Source organism: Melozone crissalis, unplaced genomic scaffold (genome assembly GCF_028551555.1).
Source record: "Melozone crissalis strain CALT ecotype California unplaced genomic scaffold, PUWL_Pcris_2 ptg000018l_1, whole genome shotgun sequence".
In the NCBI taxonomy this organism is placed as follows: domain Eukaryota; kingdom Metazoa; phylum Chordata; class Aves; order Passeriformes; family Passerellidae; genus Melozone; species Melozone crissalis.
In genome coordinates, this window is record NW_026535796.1 from 31,739,338 (window position 1) to 31,762,154 (window position 22,817).

Genomic DNA, 22,817 nt, shown 5'->3' on the forward strand with positions numbered 1-22,817 from the left:
TGGAGTTCTGGAATGTACCTGGTCTTATGATCAACTAGTGACTGTTTTCTAGTGGAACAAATGTCCTTACCTTGTAACTATTATGCTCTTATGGAAAGACTTAATCTAAGTGGTAAATAGTAGCATATGAATCTGATTATCTCTTTCTAGGCAGAAGAGGAGGAACAGGAAAACAAGATGTCAGAAGAAGCAGAAAGGCAGCATCAGGAACAGCAGAACAAGCCACAAGCTGAGGCTCCTGTCCAGACAGACCAGCCTGGAGCAACAGCATGCTCTTCATTTGTGAATGTAAACTTTGAAAATGAGGCAGATTGCCCACCCACTGTGGAAAATAACAAAGATGTAGTTCCTGTCCCTCCTTAAGTGCAAAGCTTTGTATAATGTAGGAAATAAGAACTGTCAGGTGTCACAATCTGCCTATAAACAGGAAAAATAGGATCATGCTTGTTCAGTGAAATACAACTCCTACCATTCTTATTGATCAGGAGAGAGCTAGGCAATGTCTGTTCAGTCAGTCTGCCTAATAAAGGCTGAGGCATTCTGCCAAATTGGCACTTCAGTTAAAATGAAAATTGCACTACAAACATTTGGTCTAAAATTGAATGTGTGAGCTAATTTCTGTGTAAAGTAAGTAGAAATGTCTTTTCTTTGAATTGCTGTGTCTCTAACACCTGTGAATTGCAGAGGCAGTGCTGTTTCCTACTTCTAAAAACCTGATTTGCACATTGTTTGCAACTTGGCTCTCTATGAATAGATTAATAGGAATTAATATCCTGTAACTCAAAGGTAATTATAATAGTCTTATTCTCCCTATTTATTGTCACTGTTGTATGCATGTATTTTTTCTGTTGTTAACACAAAAGAATAATGTTAGATTTAATGTTAATCAAAGGGTCCACTGACTTTTTGTTAATTAAGTAAAAAAAATCCCAACTTCCAGGAGGCTATAAGCATCCTTAAGAACTTACTAACAAGTACCAGCACTCCTGGAGGCCAGTAGTGCTCAGCTGCTCCATCCAGTGCTGTTGTAGCAAAGTTCAGAACTAACATCAGTCTAGGATGTTCTCAAACCCAAGAATTAAGAGGCCCATGTGCTTGAATGCATGCTCTCAGTGGTCTGGAAAAGAAACTAAAGTCTTGCTAAATGATATCAAGTGCATGGTACACTCTATGTAGTACCAGTCTGGAACTATGAACTTTTTTGGACATTGATTACACAAGTCCGTGTACTTGAGTAACCTGAACAAATTGTGTGTTGAATGTTAAATTGCCAGTAAGGGATGTGCCACTGCAGATAATTTTCATCCTATTAGCACAGAACACATACATAACTAGAAACAACAAAACCAAACTTAGGACTCTTTCCTTCTCTTAAATAAATGTGTTGTGATACTGCACTTACAAAACCAGAAATTTTTATTTTTGTCTAAATGAAGTGCAGCTCCACATCTAATACCAATTAAGCTGTTTTACTGCAGTGACTGTACCTGTAGCTTGTAAAAGGTGAAGAGTTTACTTTGCAACAATCAGGTGTCATTGCTTCAGTCATTTTCTGTGGACAACTGTTGTAGGTAAAGGAGCAGAGAACCTGCACTATTTACCATATAGAACATTACTTCTGTCTTTGAGATTTATAAAAAAATGTTTAAAATAGTCCTTAATGAAATTGGGTTGTTGGGTATCATGACATGTCCCTGGCCTTGCTCCCACTGCCAGCTGAGGAGCCTGATGTAACACCACAGGCCAGGTACCTTGGCTCTTAGTTTCTGGAATTAATCATGTATTTCAGATGACCCTCTGCCTGAACTAATGTCCTGTACAGCACAAATGCTTCCTCTCATCTGTCTGTAGCTCTCCAGTACTACAGAAAATCGAAGGAGGAAGATTCAATCATCAGCTCTAGTCCATCTGCTTTGATACTCCATTCTTTGCCTTTTCTGAATTGTAAGACAGAGGATGCTGACCATAGTGTAAAATCACTCCTTTGCCCTGGATGTCTGCAAGGGAGAGCCTGATTCAACACCAAGGGAATACACAGAAAATCAGCTTGTTAGTTCATATAGCATCAAAGAAAGAAAACATCAGATAGCTTGAGTAATACTTTGACAGCTGAAGGATACTTTGCTTTTTTTCCAATAAATTAATGTCAGTTTGGTTTTTTTTTTACTTCCTTTCCCTACTATTTGTTGCATAACAAATGCTCTCACTGCCTTCTTTGTATGAAATACTGTATTACTCACTGTGCCTTAACTTAATCTTTCCTTTTTTCCAAACTGTATGAAAGTGGTCACTTTCATATTGGTTTAATTTTTCTGTAAATGCATTAATTGGTTATTTTATATTTAATATAATTTTTGAACTGGAAGTTGGCTATGGATTTTCCTTTAAAACTGTGTGGTCTTTGAAACTTTATCCCTGTGCACAGGTGTGTGTGCCTGGTTAGTGTTTTCATCTTTACTAAGTCACACATCCTAGTGGAATACTCAGACACCAGATTTCAAAATATCATTTTACTCCCACCCCTTCCTTAGACTCTCATGTTCAGCACTACCTCAAACTAATAAATAATGCAGGATTGTAAACACTTCTGGCCTGGAGCTATTGTAATTCTATCTGAAAGCTGAAACATTTCTGTGGCTTACTTAAGGATTAAGAGAGTTTCACAGCTGTAACTGCTACTGCTGTAGCTCAGTCATACAATTAAGATAGATTACATAAAATACTTGCACAGGAGGTTAACTTGGTGAAAGCCTGTGTACAGGTGTAGTTTAGTTTTAACTAGATCTAAAGCTAGTGCAGTTTTATTTCTGTCAATGAACCTCTTAAAATTAGGTAACTATCCAGTTCAATAATTTACTTATCCTCCCTGTTTTAAAGCTGGTCATGCATAGAAGAAAAAGGCCTCAATTCTTTACTTCTTACTGAAAACTTTTGCCTTCACAACAGAATGCTCAACAGTGCTGTCATTAGAGGAAGCCATGCAGGATGGAAAGGGAGGCTTGGGATGGGTGACTGGATACAGGCCAGTGCTGAAGATACCAAGAACCACATTCTTACTTTCAGGTTAAATTCACATGTAGAATAAGGTATTTGAATAAAAACAGGGCTTGGTACACATGAAAAAAGTCCAAAAATATTTATTAAAAAAAAAGGTTCTTTTTGCCCTTAAACAGCACTTGCTTTTTTGGTTTCAGAAATTAGTTCTGTGATTTGTTTATGTACCACATTTTATATCATATGTGGGGCAGAGGAGGAAGGGAGAGAAGTAAAATGGAAGAGGAATTAATTCAGATAATGAACATTTCCAGCTTCCAGCAGTTGGCCCATCCAATGGAGATCTCTGTGGATAGTTGCTCCCACTGGCAGTCACGTTTCATCACCATCAGCAGTGCTGTCACTGTCGCTGGCCACAAGGACCTCTCTGTTCTCGTAGGTCCAGAACCCATTGAGATCAATCAGAATGCTGGTAACAGTGTCTCCTTGGCTGCTATTGATCAAGTCTTGAAGGGAGATTTTGTAAGGGTCCTTAGGCTTCACCATATCAAAGATTTCATCCTATGAAAGACAAGTCAAAATTGGGAGAAAAGCCCCACACATTAATGAGCAGAATAATGGCTATTTCATACCATATACAGAATGATCTTTGGGTAACTAGTGCCACCCACACCAATTCACAAAAAGCAGCTGTTAAGTCCCAAAGCATTTAAGACACAAAGCACACTGACTGACTGGCTACAGTTCAGAGCAGTGTCCTCAGCTCCCACATCTCAAGTAAGAATTTGCTTTTCTGGGGAGGCTTCAGCCTCAAAGTGACAAGTGAACTGAGATTCATTTTGCATGAGCTAAGTTTTGTACAAGCTCTTGTACTTTTTTTTAAGTACTGAAACTAAATAAGCAGTAGGCAGTGATCAGTTTTATAGGCTGTTTGTTTCAGTCAGCAGTCTGTCCCCTGTCCCCCCAAGGAATGATCCCCAGAACTGTAAAATGGACTTAGCAAGTGCCTTTCTTACACATGTTGTGTAAGAAACAACAACATGTATTTAACAGGTAATTTGTGTATTACTAAGGAAACTACTAGAACACATCAGTTACTTTACAGAGCAACTGCTGACTAGAAAGGCATTTTCAAACCTAGGAGTAGGACAAGTCAGCTCATTTCTAATACTCTCCAAGTAAACATACAGCAACCTAGAAATTATGATGTAACACAATTAAATTATTAAATGCTTATTCACAGATTTTACACAGTAGTCCATTTGGTAAAGCTAACCTTGACATCCTGAAAAGAAACTGGTTCTTGCCCATGAATTTTCATTTGTTCCTGAATAGCCTAGAAAAAAAGAGAAGTTAGGAATGGCTAGTGCAGTGTTATACTGACACTGTACAAAAGTTATTAAATGCTTCTGCATTTTAAGCTGTATTGCCCTCTAACAAAGCATCCATGGTACAGCTTGCAATAATTTTTCTTCCATATGTGAGGCAAGGGTGAGTTAAGGCACTATCAATGGTACACATCTCTAAGTTCACAGTTCTTAATGAATATGATATGAATCTCACTTTTATTATGACCAGTGTTTGAGCAATTTGCATATTATCCCTCAACACTCAAAACTTAAGACATTAATACACTTGAACCATAAGGTTCCATTTCTGACACAGTATGAATTACAGGCTAGGGAAAGAGAGAAGGAAAATGACCAATGAGCAGAAAGACAAATCAGTTATTTTAATGTGGTACTATTTACACACCTGCATCACCAAACCTACATCTGCAAAGCAAACTGTTTCACTAGCACAAGCTGCTCAGCCTCTGTAGGTGCAGACCTATTGACACTTAATGCTGGCAGAAAAGCAATCAATCATTCACAGAGCCAAGAGGAACTGCTCTGATTTCAAGGAAAACTTTGAATGTGCCATGTCCAAAAGGAGACTTGTTATAACACAGAAATAAGGTGTGTATAGGATCCTGCCTTGAGCTGAATGCTTTACTGACTCTATGAAATCTGTACCTTGTTCTTCATCCTTCAAGCAGACAGCTAAGCACAAGGACATTATTATTTTATAATACAAAGATCCATATAACAAAATTTGGAGTGCTTGTCCCTGTGTCTGAATAGATACTACTGAGGGAATCCTGCACATGAATAAAGCACCAAGCTCATAACTCAGCTGGAACCATCCACAGCAAAAACACTGTTTTACTGCAGAGCACTTCCCAAGATATCTCAGGTATCGATGAGAAAAACAATATGGAACAACAAAACACCTGCCCCCTTTCCCAACCAAAATCACCACTAGTCAGAAGAAAAAAACCCCAAAACAACAAAAACCATCACACACAAACCACAGTTTGGAGAAAGATTTGACAATCTTAAGTTAATTTTAACAGCAACTAAAAAAAAATTAGGCTTAGTTTAAATCTATTTCAGAAGCAATAGGTACAAACGCAGACTATGAAAAATGCAATAAGCTTTTTGCAAGCAAAGCACTGAATGAAAAAATCCCACAGCTGTATAGGCCTATCAATAAATTTCATTATGTTCATCTCTTTTAGTGAATTTCAGTATTACAGTTGAAATTAAAACCATGGGCAATAATCAATTAGAACTATGAGAAAAGATTTTAACAGGTAATCATCACATAATCTTAGGACAATTTTCAATTTAAAAAAAAAACCCCAAATCAATAGAAAATAGTTTCCCTACTCAAAATCAAACCAGTTAATTTCAACTGCAGATAAACTACTGAAAATACCTTTTGAAATCTTTCCAATTTTAGTCTTAAAAAAAAAAATTAAATCTTCTTAGAAATCATTACTAGCCTGCCTGTGGCTATTGGTAATTTAAAGTGATTTCCTGCAGATCTGCATGCAGAAGCACATAGGCTGTAACACTATAAACACAGAAAATGGCCTACTTATAAAGAGACTTACCCTAAAGAAATAATTAAGGGAAAAGACATTCAGGTGTCCTTTGTTCTCTATATCAAGCAGTTTGAAAATATATTGCAGAGCTGCAGGCTCCTTTCTGTTTTCTAATGCAAGCACAAAGTCCAGGTAGGTTTTATAGTCCTAGAAGGAGATACAATCATGTTTATTACAGTCTTCTTTCTAAATTGATTTTGCAAGCAGGAACTCTATAATTGGCAGCTATTTCATTCTAGGGGATCAGTTTATTTTCTGAAAAAGACAACATGAAATAGAAAATGGCTGCTACCACTAATGTGCACAGAAAAGTTAGTTTTTAATGTCTGCTGATAACAGGAAATCCTGCCATTTTAGAGGCAGAATAGCATTCCAAGTATAAATCCAAATGAAACATGGCATATATATGCTTTTACACAATGTTTACTATATATTTAAACTGCTGAATATACCCAACTAATGAAGAAAAAACACAAAATGTTTTCATTACCATAAATTAAATGTCTGGTGGCAGTAAGCCTACTGGTACCAAATAATGAACTATATGGCCAATTACATGATCCTTAAACCAGAGTCAGTGGTCTGGCAAATTACATGCAAGAAACATTATTTAATGCTCCAAATAAGTATCACACTTTCTTTTTTCATTAGTATGGATTCTTGGTTTCCCAATCAAGACACAGCTGTGACAAGGACAGAACTCCTCCAGCCCTGTGTGTATAATTACCCTGTTTACCTGTAACACCAGGGAGTTGTGCTGTCATTCAGAGTCAGCCTGGAAAAATGGGCTAGCAAGAGCCTCACCGAGTTCAACAGAGGGAGGCAAACTCCTGCATCTGGGCAGGAATAAGCCCCTGTACCTGCAGAGCTGGGGGCTCACTGTCAGGAAGCAGCTTTGCAACAGCCCCCTGCAGCAAAGGCTGCTGCCAGCACCCTCAGCTGCACTAGGAAATGCTTTGGTGCAAGCTGAGGAAGGGGATCCTTCTCTACTCAGCACTGCTGGTGCTACATCCAGGCACTGGGCCCTGCCCTGGCCTCCCCCATACAAGAGAGATGAACCTACTGCTGCAAGTCCACAACAGGACAACCAAGAGGATCCCTCATGACCTCAGTGATTATGTGATTCTAACAAAAAAACTGCACAGGTGGCAAAAGGACTGTATGGTGAATTTGTAACTTATCACTTCACATTCCAGTCATCTGGATGCAGACAAGAATTGTGGCTGAACATTAAGTAAAGCTTCAAACAATATAGATATAAGGTGTTACTTTAAATTAGTTAGACTTCTCATTTTTCATAGCTATGGAAAGCTTAAGATGAAAAACATAGTTGTCTTCATGAAAAAGCTGACAGCTTAGCTAACTTGCACTAGTCACAAGTGTGCCACCTGTCTTTGCTTCTCTTTAAAGCATTACATTTAACTAAAAAGTATTGCTGGATCTATACATTTTTTCAACATGCACTTTTATAACTGAATCTACAAGTGGCTTTATCCTAGGCTGTCTGGATTCTCTATCACCTCTGCTTTTTCAAATAACCAAGTTTTTTTAGGCCATTCTACAATCCCTTTGGTGTTAAGAAAATTAACTTGCTAATATATTGCATGATCATTTGAGTGCACAATGATAAACAGGTTTCTTCACCTCAAGCTACTCTTTAAAGATACTGTCTATTAGACATTTCTCAACTCAATAAGCCAAAGATGTGATGCTGTGGACAAAGGGAAAACATGTAATTACCATTTCACCATCATAAGTTAAGCATTCCTGAAAGACACGATCCAAGAATATGTTGGTCAGAGTGCCTGTTCCATAGCGGGACAGCTCTTCTTTGCTGAGCATGCCATTGTGATCTTTGTCAAGGTTTAAGTACTGACCTAGCAAGGAGATAAAAAAAGCCAACCATAATAGATCTCTATCAGAAAAGAATTCTTTCAACAGAGAAAAATAAACAATGAAATGCTAAATTTTCCAATTTCCATGATAAAATTAATGCAGTTAAGTGAGAATTTACTAGATTCACAATAATATTCATAAAGCATCAGAAATAAGTATAGAACATGGAGGGAGAGAAGTGGGATTCGCATAATGAGGTGTTAGCAGTTCTGATATAAGTTAATAGCTGTGGATACTGAGAGAGGAGCAGAAGGCTAAGAGCATATTACTTTATAGAAATATGCTGTAAGCATTAATAAAGAGCTAAGGAGGATGCAAAGGCATGAACAGAGCCAGAAGAGAAGGTTACAGAGGAAACTTGTACCTTGTGCAACAAAGTGACAGATTTTAACACCACAATAAAGAGCAACAGCAGAGAACCAAAATTATAAAGCAAGTCAGGAAGATAAACTGAAAGGGTGAATAGAGGATTTGAAAAGACAAGTTAGCAGGAGGATTTAACATGACAAAAGCAGAGGAAATATAGCAGTAATAATGTGACTAAGTCATACAAGAAAGAGGAGAAGAAAAGTGTTGGCATATAAAGGAACCTACCATAAACTCTTAATGCAGAAGGAGCAGAAAACCAATTTGTTTCCTGACTTTCTTTAGAAAGTTCTTCATCCCTTAACTAAGTGAAACATAAAGTTAGAATTCAGAAAGAGTAAATTAAAATACAACAGTATATGTTAGAGACCTTTACCTCCAGTAAATCATCCAGGAAGCTGCAAGCTAAGATATCCTGTATCTTTATCTTCCCTGCAGCAAGAAAAAGAAAATACATTTTAACAGTTGCTCAGCCAACACATCCATTTCACTATTCTCATTTAGGTTCTACTTAAGAAAGAATTATTTGGAGCAGAAAAAGATGTCTTTTTAAGGAACAAAAGCTAAACAAAACCCATGTCTAACATCAAGGTTAAGGCTCTAATTTCAGAGATAAAATAAAATACCTTTTAAAATGTTTGGACAAAACTACTGATATTGGCAGGAGCTATCCTGAAGCCTTAAATGCCAGAAAACTAGATTAAAATAAATGTGAGTGTTCAATATCAACTACTCAAAATGTAAAATGAAAATTCAAGGAAAGCATGCTTAAATCATTTGATGAAATAGTAATCTCCTAAGTGACAAGGTATTTTTACACCTTCAAAACTCCAGCTGTGACACAAAGCTAAGGCAGCAGAATGCACTTGTGCTGGTGCAGCTCTGACTGGTGCACAGACACTGTGCTAACAGCTGTGCACAATAATGGCACTTAAAACTTCCCACCCACCTCTCCAAACGTGTGCAATTACCTCTGCCAGAGGCTGCTGCCCACACAATCCTGACCTTTACAAGGGGCACAGCTGGACCTTGAAAACAGGTGCAGTTTGTGACTTAAATCGAGGGCCTAGGAGGGAGCTACACTTGTAACAAGCACTATCAGACCTAGCTGCACACCTCTTCTAGTGGGTGCACATGGTGCACACAGATTTAATCACAGGAAAAGCACATCACTCTAACCATCCTGAGCATTTCCACAACTCTGTGGATGTTCTGACAAGCAGTTGTGTTGGTTGCTGCGTTTTCTATTCACCCTAAACACTTAAAAAATTAGCTACTGCTAATGGCTCATTGTGGTGAAACAGAATCTGATTTGTCAGTGTGTGAGAGATAATTCTATAGCACCTCAGCTGATAGGTATCACACAGAAATTCAGTAGCTCTAAAAGGAGATTACTAGACTACAATCAAGTCATGGTCTTCAGTGGAGAATATCCTTCAATGCTGGACAAAAGCCTACCAGGACAACTACACATTGCTTTGAAAATACAAGTAGCTTCAGTGGAAGTATTTTAAGAGACCTACCTGTTCTGAGAGGATCCAGAAAGAAGAAGAACTTTCTAACTGCTGTGCAGACATAAAAGGAGTAAAAAGATTTTTCTAAGCCATCCAGTTGTGGCAAAGTAGGGATGAGTTCCAAAATATAGTTTTCTAAATCCTGCAGAATTAAGAAAAGGAAACAAGCATAGAACATTACAATTGTTCCATGTTTGCTATATTCCTCCCTGGCTTTCAAGTGTATTTTGTTAAAAATACAGTCCTGCAACAATGCAGAAAAGAGCATGAAAGCAGGTAAAAAAGCTTCTGTCTATGTGCAAGAAATTGTAGATCATATACATGCAGATGTTATTGTAGGGCTGAAACAACCTATTAATGAATCAGAATTTAACAAAGTACATAATATTTATATGTAAATATAAATGCATTCCACTGTACCTTTTTCAAATATCAGGAGCATAAGTCCTCACTGGATTATCCCATTGCTTAATATTCTTCAATAAATCTTTTTTCTTTGAGTGGTAACTAGGACATTTTTATTTACTTTGTAATATTTACCTCATTTTAGAACAGGAGAATAATTCACTGAAGAATAATTTGTGATTTTTATCATATCCTACTAAATCTAGTGCTAATGACAAAATCTTTGTAGGTACAATCCTTTTTTCAGAAAACTACCCATAAGTTTAAAAGGCTAGCACCACTCTCACCACCACATCTCTTGAATACATGAATTGCAATTTATCCAAACGTGCCCACCCCAAATCTATGTTATGATATAAACTTTTACAAGATAAGGCTAGAAAAAAATTGGCATCTTTCTGATGCTCTATCATTTGATTTAAAGAGAGACATTAACTTTATCAAAAATTCACTTACTGATTCTCTGAGGTAGCCTTGTCCTGCCACATCATATAAACTGAGACCTATTCTTGTCTGATGAAGCCATACTGTGAAACAGAAAACAAAATTACAATGCAAGAAACCTATGGGGCTTTTGAGTTTATGCCAAAATTTGATGTTATTCTCGAGGCCAGGCACAGCTGGATTTTAAGTGCTTCTTCCCATTTTTCTCAGCCTTAAGCAAAGCCATGTCATGTCCTGCTTAGAAACACTGTTTCAGTCTTTAAATTTTTAAGTCATTTGCAATGTACTATAAATATACACTTCATAAATATATACTATTTATAATATAAATATACACCATTGCCACGACTGCCTTATAATAACTAGATGTGAAAAATGGCTGAGCAGACACCACATTTTATTTGGTGTATCACAGAATGGCTAGGATTAGAAACAACTTTAAAGACCATCTAGTTCCAACCTCTCCCTGCCACAGGCAGGGATGCCACCCACTAGACCAGATTGCTCAAAGTCCCATCCAGCCTGGCCTTGAACACTTCCAGGGATGGAGCATCCACAACTTCTCTGGACAATCTGTTCCAGTGCCTCACCCCCCTCTAAGTAAAGTATTTCTTCCTAACATCTCCTCTAAATGTCTCCTCTTTTAATATAAAACTGTTGTCCTACCTACTGCAAAACTGAACTGTCTTACCTATTGCAAATTTGTATTCTCCTTGTCCTATCACTGCCTGGCTGAGAAGTCACTCTCTCCATTTTATACACTCCCTTTAAGTACTGAAAGGCCACAATGAGGGCTCCCCCAAAGCCTTCTCTTCTGCAGGCTGGACAACCCCAACTCTCTCAGCCTGTGGCCACAGGAGAGGCTCACATCTCTTCTGTGCTGACTCCAGATGGGGTCTCAAGAGTCTCAGAGCAGAGAGAGAGAATCATCTCCCCTGACCTGCTGGCCATGCTGCTTTTGATGAAGCTCAGGCTTTCCAGGCTGCAAGCACACACAGTTAGTGACATGGAATCATATGGATTCTTCTCTGTCACTGACTGAGAAATGTGTAGCAGTGCATTTTCACTGCACTAAACACCTGCACTATGTCATATACAGATAGACCGCTACAACCCCTTGTATAACACCAGACACTGCAGCTACAGCCAAAGGTCAGGCCCTCACTTCTGAGTTACAAGACAAGAATTAGAATCATACAAGCATCTGTCTTTGTAATGAGAAGGCACATTAACTGGAAAATCTACAGGACAATGTGCTTCCATTGTCAAAACACTGTAACAGTGATGGAGTATAAGAATCATTAAAATTAATAAATTAGATTAATAAAAACTATTATTCACATACTCAACATTAAATTTAACTCCCATTTTCTGACGAAACAGCTCAAAAGTTCCTCTTATGCAATATGAGCTGTCCTTCACAACATTCACTCCTCAAGGTAAGTGTTTCTCATGGTGTGCTGAGAGTCAGAGAGCAGGCATTATACAGTGAGGCTGTTTCACTGTCGGCTTAAGTTTAAAGGTAAATATATCACACGTGAAGTGATTTGGCGGTGCTGGCTTTTTTTTAATTACTATTTTCTTTGTTTGCTTAGAAGAAAGGCATCATCCTAAATACACAGGACCCAAAACTTCTGGGTGAAACAAGCCCTGAAAAACCTCTGTCCATCTGGGTGGGCCTTTCTGAAATGCATACAATCCTAACAGACTTTGCCACAAGTCTCCTATCCTGCAGCTTTTGGGTTTGTGGCTGGAAATGGGTCTATTACTCATTCCTTGCATATTCTGCACACCTGCACATCATGCTTCCTGCTCAACACATTTCTCATCCCCTGCGCCACAAGATTTTAACTTAGGCAGGCTGAGAAAGGTGCTGTTCTCTTAGATCTGCTTTAGCAGAACTGAGAACACAGTAGCCAGGGCAAAAGACAATGAGACAATCTTCCATTCTGCTAGCCAGCCCAGTATTTTTAAACAACATCTAATACATATTAAAACAAAAAAAGGGCATTTTTCAGCCCAAGTGACTATTGATAATAAAAAATAGCTGCAAGCATGGTAAGTGACAAGCACAGAAACATACTGACATATCTGACACACAGTTAAAAAATATAGACATCAATGTGGAAGGACAAACAGCAAACAAAGCTATCTGCCTGATCACAGTGGTTGAGATCACACCTGCCATGGAACTGTATTGCTTTGCACTTCACAGTATTGCCTGAATAAAGGAAAAAAGGAAAGAATGACAATATATATAACAAATAGATCAAGCATATCTCTGACTGGGGAGAGGTGGATTTCAGAGGTAAGATGGACTCCCACCTTCTAGTAACAAGAAAAACATCCCAAGCCTCAAAATAAACAGCATTTGTAGTTAAGGACAGATCTCACTGCTGTTGAAGGGAACATCAAGTAACAAATAAAGCTGAAAAAGCCTTAAAATGAAACAACTTCTAACACAGAAGAAGCCCTCACTAACCTTTTCGCATGACATAATTGAAGAACTGCATGATAGAGATTCTCCCATAAGGATCATTATGCAGCAATTTAGCAAAGATCTTTGCTGTAAAGAATTGCCTGCAAAAAAACCACACACCTGATTACACTGCACTGACAGATCCAGTTATAGTATTTGACATTTACAGATCCTGAAAAATAATGTTTTAACACAGAGTGTGTTAATATGCTACATTACAGTCATCAGGTGGAATCCTACCAAGTAACAACATAAAAAGCAGCCACTTCTTCTGCTCATGAGACTCTTCAGTGATGTAGAACTTTTGAGAGCTTCTATTCAATTTCTCTTTAGTACAATGTGTTTGGTAGCTTCCAACCTTCTACAACAATATGCACATAAAAGAAATTGCCAGTACTGACAAATAACTGGCTTCTGCCCAAATTTCAATCACAAAGCTATGTGCACAACAGCCATCTCCAAAAGGAGCAGAAAGAACTACCATTCACTGCATGCTGTGCACATCTGGTAGGAAATTCTGCATCAGAAGATATTAGGGAAGGTTGGGCAATACCACTGGAGACATGATTTCCAGTTCATTTACATAACGTGCTGTTTGCTGACCACTGACATCTAAAAATGTTCATGTTGATGATAACTTTTCTTCAAAAGGATGCACTACCATTCTTTCAGCTACCTCTATTACAAGTCACCTCAGAGAGGCAGAGTACAACTTGGCAAGGATGTAAAGGAACCAGTTCATCAGTAACTACATGGATATGATTTTTTTCTCACCTTAAAACTGTTCCCATCTATTTTAGCAACTGAAAGCTACAGTAGCACTTAGGTTTAGCCAAAATGAGCACATACAAGAGAAGAAAGCCTTACTTGCATTTTGGTCCAGCTTTTTCACCAACTTTTAAGAAGTTCTCATAATTAATCATTGCTTCTTCCCCAATCATTGGTGATGTCTGATGTTTGTCCAGTAGAAACCATAGATTCTTAAAAGGTATTTATATTTGGTTAAGAAGATATCTCCAGAGATGTTAACATGCTTAAGGTATAGTATTTAAGAAAATCAGCAAAAATGTGGGCTTGATGCAAGGGCTTCTCAGTTAATCGGGACACATGGTCATTCAGCCAGAAAAGTCAGTGTGTGCTACTTCCACTCCCTTAAATGCTGCTAAACACACACACACTCTCCACATGCACACTCTCCCTCCCTCACTAGCATTTCTAGGGTCCCACCCCTTTTGTCTTTGCAGTGTAATAAAATCATCCATCTTAGGAGTCTCTCTCAGTGACACATAAACAGAACTTATCATCTGGGCCCACCAAGAAATCAATGCAACACGCTGGAGAACTGGAAACCATCCGTTTAGTCTTCACATACACCATAACAAGGAAGCTTCACACTGGCATTACCAGCCCAAGGCTAGGGAGCACCTCAGCTTTACCAAGTACTGTGTGCCCAAATTCAAAGCACCTTACCACAAGATTCTGTGGGCAGACAGGAGATAATCTAAATCCATTCAGAAGCCATTACAAGACATACAGAAATTACTCTCCTACCTGCAGCTCTTCATTATCCAACAGTTCTCTACTTTTTCTTTGCAGAAAGACAGCTCGAGATTCTTCTCTTAATTTCTGAAGCAAGACCTCATCTTCAGCTGGCAGCTGCAAACATTGTGGCATTTTAATTTTCAGCACAGGAGCATTCAAAAACTACACATCCAGCAAGTATTCTTAGGTAGTCTTGAGTCACACACTCTAATTGAAGTTGCTCACTTAACAGGAAATAGCCAGTCTACCAAACTTTCCAAAGAGTGGAAGTCTACTAGACTTGTTTGGCCAACAAATAAGATGAAAGAACACCTAGTGTGAAAGTTCTGCCAATATTTACATGCCAAACTGTACAGCACCACTGGAACTTGGAGAGTTGCACATGTACCCATCAGCTGAAACACAGGTACTTGAGAACTGCACTGGCAGAAATGTGAGACCCTAAGGAATACGTGACCATGAGAGGTTTGGCAGCAGCTGAGCAGTCACGTTGATGAGTACCAGCAATACCAAGATGTCAACAAGTGCTCCCATCCCAATCTGATTCATGCTCACAATTAGGCTGCTGGACCAAGCATTTCTGATGGATGGTGCAAGCAACAGATCCATCTCTAGTCTGCAAGACCAGTGCCCCACCATTTTCATGAGGCAGCATCCCACCTCTAAGCAGGAGGAAATAGAAGATGCACACATGTAACACCAGTACATCAAAATTTATTTAGAACTTTAAGTGCCTCTGAAAGACAGCTTGCTATCTTTACCAAGCAGACTGATTAGCAAAATATTTCACTGACCCTGATAAGATTCTCAGTACTTATTTAAAACTGCTGAAATTCCCAATTGTACAAAACAAAAAATTAGACTAAGCAATTCACATCACTCAGACTTCAACCTACTTTAGCTTCTGAAGCTGCAGGGTGCCTGTGAGTGAGCATAACTTTTTGTTGTAACACAGCCTCTTGTTAAAAGTTTATCCAGACACTTCACTTACCCTGTAGTAAAATCGCGGTATGTTTGCATATGACATGTTGTCACTTTTTTTCCCTCCTTTCCATTCCATATAATATTTTGTGAACAATTCCATTTCTTCATCTTTTAGCTCTTGTTCGCTCTTTTTGGCTGATTGACATAGAAAAGAATGTTCACGCTGTACTCCAGAGAGAGTTCTAATGTAAACAGGGGCTCGAATAGCAGAGTTAATACTGGGGCTTATCTGGTTGTGCTGTTTGGTAACACAAATATGAGGTGGAAATGAGCGGAACACAGACCAATTTCATAAATTACACAAGAATACGCCCCGTAAGTATGTTGAGTATGGGCACATCTCTCTTTCAATGACCGCACACACCCGATTCGCTGCAGGTGTGCAGCAGCTCACGGAGCAGCTCGGTGAGGCTGCCCGGCAGAGCAGCAGCGCTGTCTCAGACACAGCTGCGAGCTGCGGGCCCCCTCAGACCGGCTCGGGGCCGCCGCTGCGCACCTGCGCCGGCCGCGCTGCCCCGCGAGCCAAGCGCTTCCAGCCGCGGCGGGGCCGTGAGCCCAGCCCTCACCGCCCGCACCGCTCCCGGACCCTGAACCGCGGGAGTTTGGTTCTCCGCAGGGCAACTCCGGGACCCGCCCGGCCCCTCCAGCAGCGCGGACACGGCGAAGCACGGCAGCACCGCAGAGGCCGACGCTCGCCCCGCCGGCCGTGTCCCGCCCGGTCCCGCCGGTGACTGCGGGCAGCCCGGGGCGCTTCCCCGCCCGCTCCCGATCCCGCTCCCGGGCACTCACGCGCACGGCGTGCGGCCAGGCGGGCCCGCAGCCTCCGCTCCCACTCCATCGGCACGAGCCCGCCGCCACCGCCTCCCCGCGCATGCGCGCTGCCCTTCACGACGCGCCCCTGCCCTTCGAAGCTTTTTTTGCCCACATCCGACATGGCGGAGCGGCCCCGTCCCTCCTAACGGGTTGCGCGGATCACGTGTCGCCCCTCCCGCTGGGACGCGATTGGCTCCACGCGCGGGCACGGGCCCGCCACGCGCTTCCGGGCCAATGGGAAGCTGGCCCGCACTGCCGTGGGGCACGCGCCTGCCGCGCATGGCCGCCGCGCGCTGCGTCAGGTGGGACCCGCGCGGGGCTGAGGGAGAGACGGGATGAGGGAGAGAGGGGCGAGCGGGAATGGCTGTCCCGAAAGCCGGGAGTTCTGCCGTACGGCCGGGCCCGGCCCGCGGAGCACCGAGTGAGGGACGGGGGACCCTGCGGGGTACCGAGTGAGGGACGGGGGATCCTGCGGAGTCTCCCCGCAAGGCGGATCAGCCTGCGGACCTCCCGGTATTTACCTGTATAATCTTACGTGTCCCTGGCATTTCAGTGTAATTACTGCCTCTGTAATTTGCCTGTTGCTCTGCCTCTTTGGCAGCTGCGTTACCAAGGATTTGGGATTGGGAAAACAAGTTAAATGGAAGTTTGTCACCAGGTGGAAAACGTGAGGGAAGCAATGTAGGAACCCCGTCCTGGGGCTGCCTGAAGGATCGGGGTTGGGATTTCTCACCTGAAATCATCACCTGAGCTACCCAGAGTTTCGTGTTTGCTAGCATGCAGGTGGAAATATCACAGGAAACCACGGAGCAGGTCATGATGTTGTAGTGTTATTTTTATTTTTAGGAAATCTCCCGACTTAACTTGGACAAAGGCAGAAAGAAAAACCCCGTGCTTTTTGTGTGGCTGCATCAACGTTGCCTCTCTGCGTACAACATTGACGGTACACATCACTGCTGTAACCAACAAACAGGAATATGTGAAACAACTTCTCTAGAAAGAAAGATGCCCTCATTTTGCATGATTGCTCTCACAGTCTAAGAGATTGACTTTCATGAGAAAAGATTTCACCATTGTTTGTGTCCATAAGAGACAAAAAGGACTCACAGAACAAGCATCTGGAAACAGAAGCTTATACAGCTTGACAGCCCTTGGGCTTCTATTAATAACCATCCCCATGCAAACTGTATTTTTAATTTCATAACTTCATCAGATACAGTGAGCTAATAGTGAGACAGTTTGATCTTGTGATGGCACTCTTTTCTCAAACAAGTCAGGGTTTTCAGGCTTTGCTGTGGAAATGTCACATGTTCTGGCCCATCTCAAGATGCCGACAACTGTTTGCTGCCTCTTTCAGCACCCCTAATAGGGAAAAAATTAACTCTTTCAGTTCTATGACAACTTCCAGCACTGCTTTACCAGTGGACCCCAAAGAAACTGATGCCTTACCTGCCAAGAAAAGGTCTGAAATTGATTGCAAAGAAGGAAAAGGATGGGATGAGGAGCCTAAAGAAATACCTGAAGGGAAATTCCTCTTTTCTTCCTCTGTTGGAGCTGCAAAGAAATGGTCAATGAGTCCTGTTGTGTCAAGGCATCGCTTTAGCAATGTACAACCTCCAGAAAAACCTTTGCCGGCTGAGGAATGGAACAAACTAAAGGGAGATTTCCAATCCCCTGAAATATTTGAAGAGGTGATGCTGAACAGTATGATCAGGTGCAACAGCCCCATTGACGTGGCCAAGTCCTTGCTGACGCACCTGGCAAAGCGCAACGGTGACATTGCCTACAACATGCTGGTCAAGTACCTGACCCTGTGCGTGCAGCAGGGACAGGTGTCAGAGATCCGTGACGTGTACGACATCATGAAGGCCAGGTTCAAGATGTTAGAAAGTGGGGCTTACAGCCTTCTAATCAGGGGCTTGAGCAATTCAGATCAGTGGAGAATGGCCTTGAGTGTTTTGGAAGAAGTAAAAAAGATTATGATTCCCTCACGGACGTGCTATGAAGCTTGTATCAAAGCAGCCAGCCGTCACCAAGAGATGAAACTGGCCTTTGAACTGTACAGTGAGATGTTGGCTAAAGATGTGGTCCCAACCTTGCACGTCCTGCAGTCGTTTTTTGACTTCAGCAGGGGTATGAAAGGTGCTGAGCTACAAAAAGAGCTCTTTGGTGTCCTCTTATATTTGAGAGAGAACCAAATATACCCCCACAGAACATTTATGCAGAGTATAAAGCTGTGGTTTGAAAGGTAAATAAAGTTTCAATTGCAAGATGCAGTTCATGAGGAGAAGGGATCCAGATTATCCCACAGATCAGCTCTGAGATCCCTCAACATCTCATTTTGATTTTTGCTTCTTCACAAGAGACATGTTGCCATGAAAAGATGCATTTTATTTTTGCTCACAAATTACTGTGAAAGTTTAAAATTTTTACTGTTTTCACCTTTTCTTTTACCTGTTAAATATTGTTCCTTGGTACAAAAATTAGGAAATTATGTTGGGTCGTAACAATTCAAAATAGCTGACTTCATCTCTTTCTGGGGTGCTAGATAAGGAATATTGACTGGTGTTTGAGGGCTTTTCTTATAATTTATTGGAGTGTAGATGTAGTAAGCTAATTGGAAGGTAAATAGTTTCTTTCTTTAAAGGAAAGAGGCAGCAAATTCCACTAGGTAAAATGAAGATTAAATGCATTGACTTTGTTCATCTCCTAGTGTTCTGTACAATCTGCATAGGAGGCTCTATGTTTTAGCACAGTATTTAGCTGGTCACACAGTTTGTTGTCATGAGTAGTGATTGTCAGACTCTACAGATTACAGCTAGTTACAGTGCACATGCACAGTGGGGTTCACCTGACCCCATTCCCCCATTCCATATTTGTCATGAGGTTGGGTGTGAGCCCATCTGTGATTTTTTGGCTTTCATTCATGTGAGCTCCAGAGCCATTTTACTTGTTAGTCTTTCTGGATGGAAAATGTGGCAGTGGGAATGCACTACCATTATTGGAATGGCTTATGAATGTGTAGGGCAGTCACTTAGAAGTTGTCAGTGCACACTGATTGTTTGTGTGGCTCTTAAAATTTGAGGACAGCATAAACTGCTGAGGGTGACAGTGTTAGTTTTTTGCATGTTGTTAAATGCTGGTTCTTTAGAAAATATTCCAGGTGTTACTAAATTAATATGGATTTTTATATAATTTCTTTGTAAGGTGGATGATTGACTGGATTTTTTATTTCTAAATTTGACCAAACTATAATTATTTTTACATGTAATTTGGATATTGTTAAATAAGAGCCTAGCTAATTTTTTTATTTATCTTTCCCTCTGTACATATTAGTTTACCAGGAGGGAACTGGAGAGGACGCCTGACCAAAATTAAAGACAGGTAAATGCAACATTCTGTTTGTAAGTGAGGTCTTGATTAGTCTGTATTGATCTCTTCCTTCAAAAATATAAAAAAATGGCTTTCCTTATATACAAAAGTATTTCAGTCCTTGAGAATATGAACCTTTGTTGTGACATATGATTTCACAAACTCCAGTTTCCAACTCGTACAATAATCAAGACCCAGCATGTACATTTGAAAAAGAATTATGCTTAGCAGAGCCAAGACAGAAAAACACAGTAAAAAATAAGAGGTGCCATTTTACTGTGTGGCTTATTTGTCTCCTGTTTAGGATTTAAATACTTTCTTTTTTGTTGACTTTATGATACTGTTGTTTAACAAGATCTATAGTAGAGCAGTGTGTAAAAGCTTCTCTTTTTGAAAACTGATAGTATTTGCAAACTGCAGTTAATTTGTACAGATGAAAGATTTCTCCCTATCTTATTTTCAGTGTAGACAAAATGTTTCTTAGATTTTCACAGGTATATTTTGGTGTGTGTTTCTATCACAGTGCAGTTTTCTTAACTTCTGTAAATTGCTGTTTTAAATGTTATTCTATTTGAAACCTTGTTTTATGCTTTTGTAGCAGTTTGGCAATTATAAATGTATTAATTATGAGAATGCCTCCAATGGGTTATGGGAGTTTTAGGTGGTTTATAAAAATACTCTGTGTTGCATACTGTGAAGTAAAAGCACATGTAGAGCCCACAGTTTTTGAAACCCTTGAAAGAACAGGATAGCTCACTCTTTTAAGAGTTGTTTGCTATAAAATAAATTATTATTATGTAAGAATGTGTGTGGTACTGTACTCTGTTATAATAATTCATCATATTTTAGACAGCTTTTTCCAGCCTTAAAGAGTTTTAAAATTCTAAAGTCAATTGTCTTGACTGAGAGATAAGTCTGTTTTCTGTTATACTGTTTGTAAACAGTTAAAGACTTTGAGAAATAAACTAACTTAAATCACCTCACATTTTATCATGGGTTAAGAACCTGTGAACAAAATGGTGCCAAGTGGTTCCGTAGTAATTTTTCTAGAACAGTAAGAACACTTTATTTTGAACTAAATCAGTTTGAGGTAGCCTACTTGGATAAGTATTTGAATAGAATTGAAATGGTTTCAAGAAAATAAAAAGAATATAATAGCTAGTGAATTTAACAGGTTTTAGTGAATTTTAACAGGTATCACAGAAAGACTACAACTAATTTGCTGATGATTGTACTGTGTTGGGCTTCTTTTAAAGAATTGTGCTCATATACAGACACTTGATAGGTTAGTAATATTTAAGGAATTTCTTATTTAATAGCATTTTTCCTTCTATTTTCTTGTTTCACTGTTATTGCAGTGGACAATGCCCAGTTTGCAACCATCAGCTGGAGGACAGTAACCTCACTGAAGAGGAATACAGTCATCTCAGTGAGAGAATAATAAAGGACGTGATACATGGAGCTGACACTTTTAGAAAGACAAGCCCACAGGTAGGTCTTGTACACTCTCAGGTGCATGGGCTAGAAGGATAATATGCAAGTAATGTTCAGGCACTTTGAGAACACCGGAAATTTTTTCCTTTGCTTTAAACATTGGTAGGTCATTAGATAGGCCATGACGTATCCTGTGTGTTTATATATCCTGTGTTTATCCTGTGAAGTATTCAGTTGTGTTTATAATTTGCATCTATATCTCAACATCTTTCATATTTTATTTTCTTACATTTTCAGCCAACTGTTAATGGATGCTGAGATAATTAAAATATGGGGGGTTTTTACATTAATAATTAAAATCTTTTGATGTTCCGAAGGCTAAATTTTAAATATGGAATAAAACCCAGTGAATAGAACAAAATAAGGCTTTGAGCTTGCAAAAAAGTAAAAGAACTGGTTATAGTTTCGTTCTGTCAACTTATCTTGACAGAAGATAACCCACCAACCTATCAACTGCTCCTCAATTTTAAAGATATACTTTCATATTTATAAATACAGTTTACAGTATCAGGCTTTTCAAAGGTCATGGTAGACATACGAGAGGGCACAATTTCAGACACTGCAGTATATTGCAGTTCTGTCAGTTCAGTGAAGCTTTTGACTCTGCCTCCCCAAGCATTCTCCTGGGGAAGCTGGTGGCCCATGGCTTGGACAGGTGTGTTCTCCCCTGGGTGAAAACATGTCTGGGTGCCCAGGCCCAGGAGTGGCTGTGCAAGGAGCTGCACCCAGCTGGCAGCCGGGCACCAGGGCTTCCCCAGGGCTGTGTGGGACCAGTCCTGTTTGACACCTTTGCTCATGATCTGGGCAAGGGGATCAAATGCACCCTCAGCAAGGTCACAGACAACACCAAGTTGTGTGGGAGTGTTTATGGGCTGGAAAGCAGAAAGGTTCAGCTGATGGATCTGGATAGACTGGATCAGTGGGTCAAGGCCAACTCAACAAGGCAAAATGTCAGGTCCTGGACTTCTGTCACAATAACCCCAGGCAGTGCTACAGGCTGGGGACAAAGTGGCTGGAAAACTGCCCAGTGGAAAAGGACCTGGGGGTGCTGCTTGACAGCAGCTGGACATGATCCAGTGTGTGCCCAGGTGGCCAGGATGCCATTGGCATTCTGTGTCAGAAATAGTGTGGCCAGCAGGAGCAGGACAGTGATTGTCCCCCTGTGCTGGGCACCGGTGAGGCCCCACCCCTAATCCTGCATGCAACTCTGGGTCCCTGACCATGAGAAGGACATTGAGGTGCTGGAGCATGTCCAGAGAAGGACAGTGGAACTGGTCAAGGGTCTGGAGAGTCAGTCATAGCTGAGGGAGCTGGGGTTGTTCAGCCTGGAGAAAATGAGACTCAGGGGAGACCTTACTGCTCTCTACCAGTGCCTGAAAGGAGCCTGCTGCCAGGGGGGGCTGGTCTCTTCTCCCAGGCAACCGGCAAAAGGGCAAGAGGACATAGCATCAAGCTGTGCCAGCAGTGGTTGAAGTTGGACATGAGGAAGAATTTCTTGACTGAAAGGGTGGTAAAACTTGTAATGTGGGGAGGTGGTAGAGTCACTGTCCCTGGAGGTGTTCAGGAAACCACTGGATGGGGCACT

General features: G+C 40.6%; 3 protein-coding genes across 6 annotated transcripts in view; 2 read left to right on the top strand and 1 right to left on the bottom strand.

The window, feature by feature from the left end:
• Positions 1 to 2,365, top strand: part of LOC128936377 (signal recognition particle subunit SRP54) — a 34,821-nt gene extending 32,456 nt beyond the window's left edge. The window contains exon 17 of the mRNA XM_054275274.1: positions 151 to 2,365. Coding sequence (XP_054131249.1) covers positions 151 to 363 — 213 coding nt within the window. The 3' untranslated portion in view covers positions 364 to 2,365. The remainder of the gene's footprint in view (positions 1 to 150) is intronic.
• A 549-nt stretch (positions 2,366 to 2,914) lies between these two features.
• On the bottom strand, positions 2,915 to 16,408 carry PPP2R3C (protein phosphatase 2 regulatory subunit B''gamma). Its single transcript, XM_054275475.1, has 13 exons — positions 16,343 to 16,408; positions 15,561 to 15,688; positions 14,579 to 14,683; positions 13,895 to 14,007; positions 13,031 to 13,128; positions 10,561 to 10,631; positions 9,709 to 9,841; positions 8,562 to 8,617; positions 8,414 to 8,489; positions 7,664 to 7,800; positions 5,933 to 6,070; positions 4,271 to 4,330; positions 2,915 to 3,555 (listed from the first exon to the last, which is right to left on the bottom strand). The coding sequence occupies exons 1-13, from the start codon at positions 16,389 to 16,391 to the stop codon at positions 3,367 to 3,369; spliced, it is 1,353 nt and encodes a 450-aa protein (XP_054131450.1). The 5' UTR covers positions 16,392 to 16,408; the 3' UTR covers positions 2,915 to 3,366.
• A 216-nt stretch (positions 16,409 to 16,624) lies between these two features.
• PRORP (protein only RNase P catalytic subunit) overlaps positions 16,625 to 22,817 on the top strand; it is a 39,401-nt gene continuing 33,208 nt past the window's right edge. For 2 of the 4 annotated variants that reach the window (XM_054275699.1, XM_054275701.1), the window contains exons 1-4: positions 16,625 to 16,668; positions 17,213 to 18,614; positions 19,703 to 19,750; positions 21,097 to 21,229. In XM_054275699.1, coding sequence (XP_054131674.1) covers positions 17,617 to 18,614; positions 19,703 to 19,750; positions 21,097 to 21,229 — 1,179 coding nt within the window. In that variant the 5' untranslated portion in view covers positions 16,625 to 16,668; positions 17,213 to 17,616. Of the gene's footprint in view, positions 16,669 to 16,828; positions 16,880 to 17,212; positions 18,615 to 19,702; positions 19,751 to 21,096; positions 21,230 to 22,817 lie in introns of those variants that run through there. The other 2 variants (XM_054275700.1, XM_054275702.1) reach the window with 2 other exon arrangements.

Excerpts from the sequence above, each read along its gene's own strand:
- PPP2R3C (XM_054275475.1), bottom strand. The coding sequence starts at position 16,391 with ATGGAGTGGGAGCGGAGGCTGCGGGCCCGCCTGGCCGCACGCCGTGCG. Across the intron at positions 8,618-9,708 it reads TCTGGATCCTCTCAGAACAG|GGAAGATAAAGATACAGGAT; the intron begins GTAGGTCTCTTA and ends TTCTTGCTGCAG. Across the intron at positions 8,490-8,561 it reads TCCTGGATGATTTACTGGAG|TTAAGGGATGAAGAACTTTC; the intron begins GTAAAGGTCTCT and ends TGTTTCACTTAG.